The 1,013-nt window shown below is 61.7% G+C and overlaps 1 protein-coding gene across 1 annotated transcript in view; it reads left to right on the forward strand. All coding sequences in view use genetic code 11, as the record gives it.

Annotated features, from left to right (window-relative positions):
• EGR_09250 (hypothetical protein) overlaps positions 1-862 on the forward strand; it is a gene marked incomplete at both ends in the record, with an annotated part of 3,759 nt that extends 2,897 nt beyond the window's left edge. The window contains 3 exon segments of the mRNA XM_024498499.1: positions 163-523; positions 598-727; positions 746-862. Of these exon segments, the coding sequence (XP_024347089.1) occupies positions 163-523; positions 598-727; positions 746-862 (608 nt within the window).
• Positions 863-1,013: the final 151 nt, after the last annotated feature.

Below are 1,013 nucleotides of genomic sequence, written 5' to 3' on the forward strand. Positions count from 1 at the left end.
GGGCCTTGCAGTCAGTGTACTTTCTCCTTGGCGAACACCACGACCGGTGGGATTGCCAGTCTGCCGTGGTCGAGTCGTGCCCACCTGGTAGTCCTTCTCCTCCTCGCTCGATTGGTCAGTTAGTTGGCTTCACCGCTGACTGGCTGGCTGGCTGACCGACAGGTGGGTGGGATGGATCAGGTGGGCACGATCGCGGACAGGTGAGTGGACGGTGCGGTGGTGCTCCGGTGCTGCTGCGTGCTATCATGCGCTTCCTGTCAACGAGCTACTGTTGTCTGGTGTGCTGTGACCGCACTGTTGGTGGCTCGGCGGGCTGCGGTGGTGTAGGTGACTGTGCAAGGCATCGGTTTTATCCGCCTCATTCGTTTGTTCGTTGGTACCTTCGAACGGGCGGTCATGGTATCCGGCACGCACGTCACAGGTGTAGTGGAGTGGGTCGCGAGGCTGTTTGTCGGCGTGGGGCGTGGCTATCGTGTTGCCTGCAGAATGCGGGTTTGCCGGTGGTCCGTCGTCGCTTGTCACGGTGAGCGGCTCCGCGTTGCCTCGGGTGCATGGGGTACCGGGGGTGGGATAGTCCGTGGTGCTGTGGTAGACTAGCCACCTGACCCGTCTTGAAACACGGACCAAGGAGTTTAACATGTGTGCGAGTCAAAGGGTGCGCTCGAAACCCCGAGGCGTAGTGAAAGTGAAGCCGGCGTCGTACGCGCGCGCGGTGCGGTGCGGCGAGGTGGGATCCTGCTGTTAGCGTGCGGCCGGCCAGGCTGGTGCAGGCCTATCGAGCAGTGGGCGCATCACCGGCCCGTCCTATGGTGCGGTCATTGGTGTGCGTTGGCGTCGTCGCGTGTGCGACTGCGCCAGCTAGCCAGCCAACGCGTCATCGGGGCGGAGCGTGAGCATGCATGTTGAGACCCGAAAGATGGTGAACTATGCTTGCGTAGGTTGAAGCCAGAGGAAACCCTGGTGGAGGACCGTAGCGATTCTGACGCGCAAATCGATCGTCAAACGTGGGTATA

This window comes from Echinococcus granulosus (genome assembly GCF_000524195.1).
Source record: "Echinococcus granulosus chromosome Unknown EG_S00139, whole genome shotgun sequence".
NCBI classification, from domain to species: domain Eukaryota; kingdom Metazoa; phylum Platyhelminthes; class Cestoda; order Cyclophyllidea; family Taeniidae; genus Echinococcus; species Echinococcus granulosus.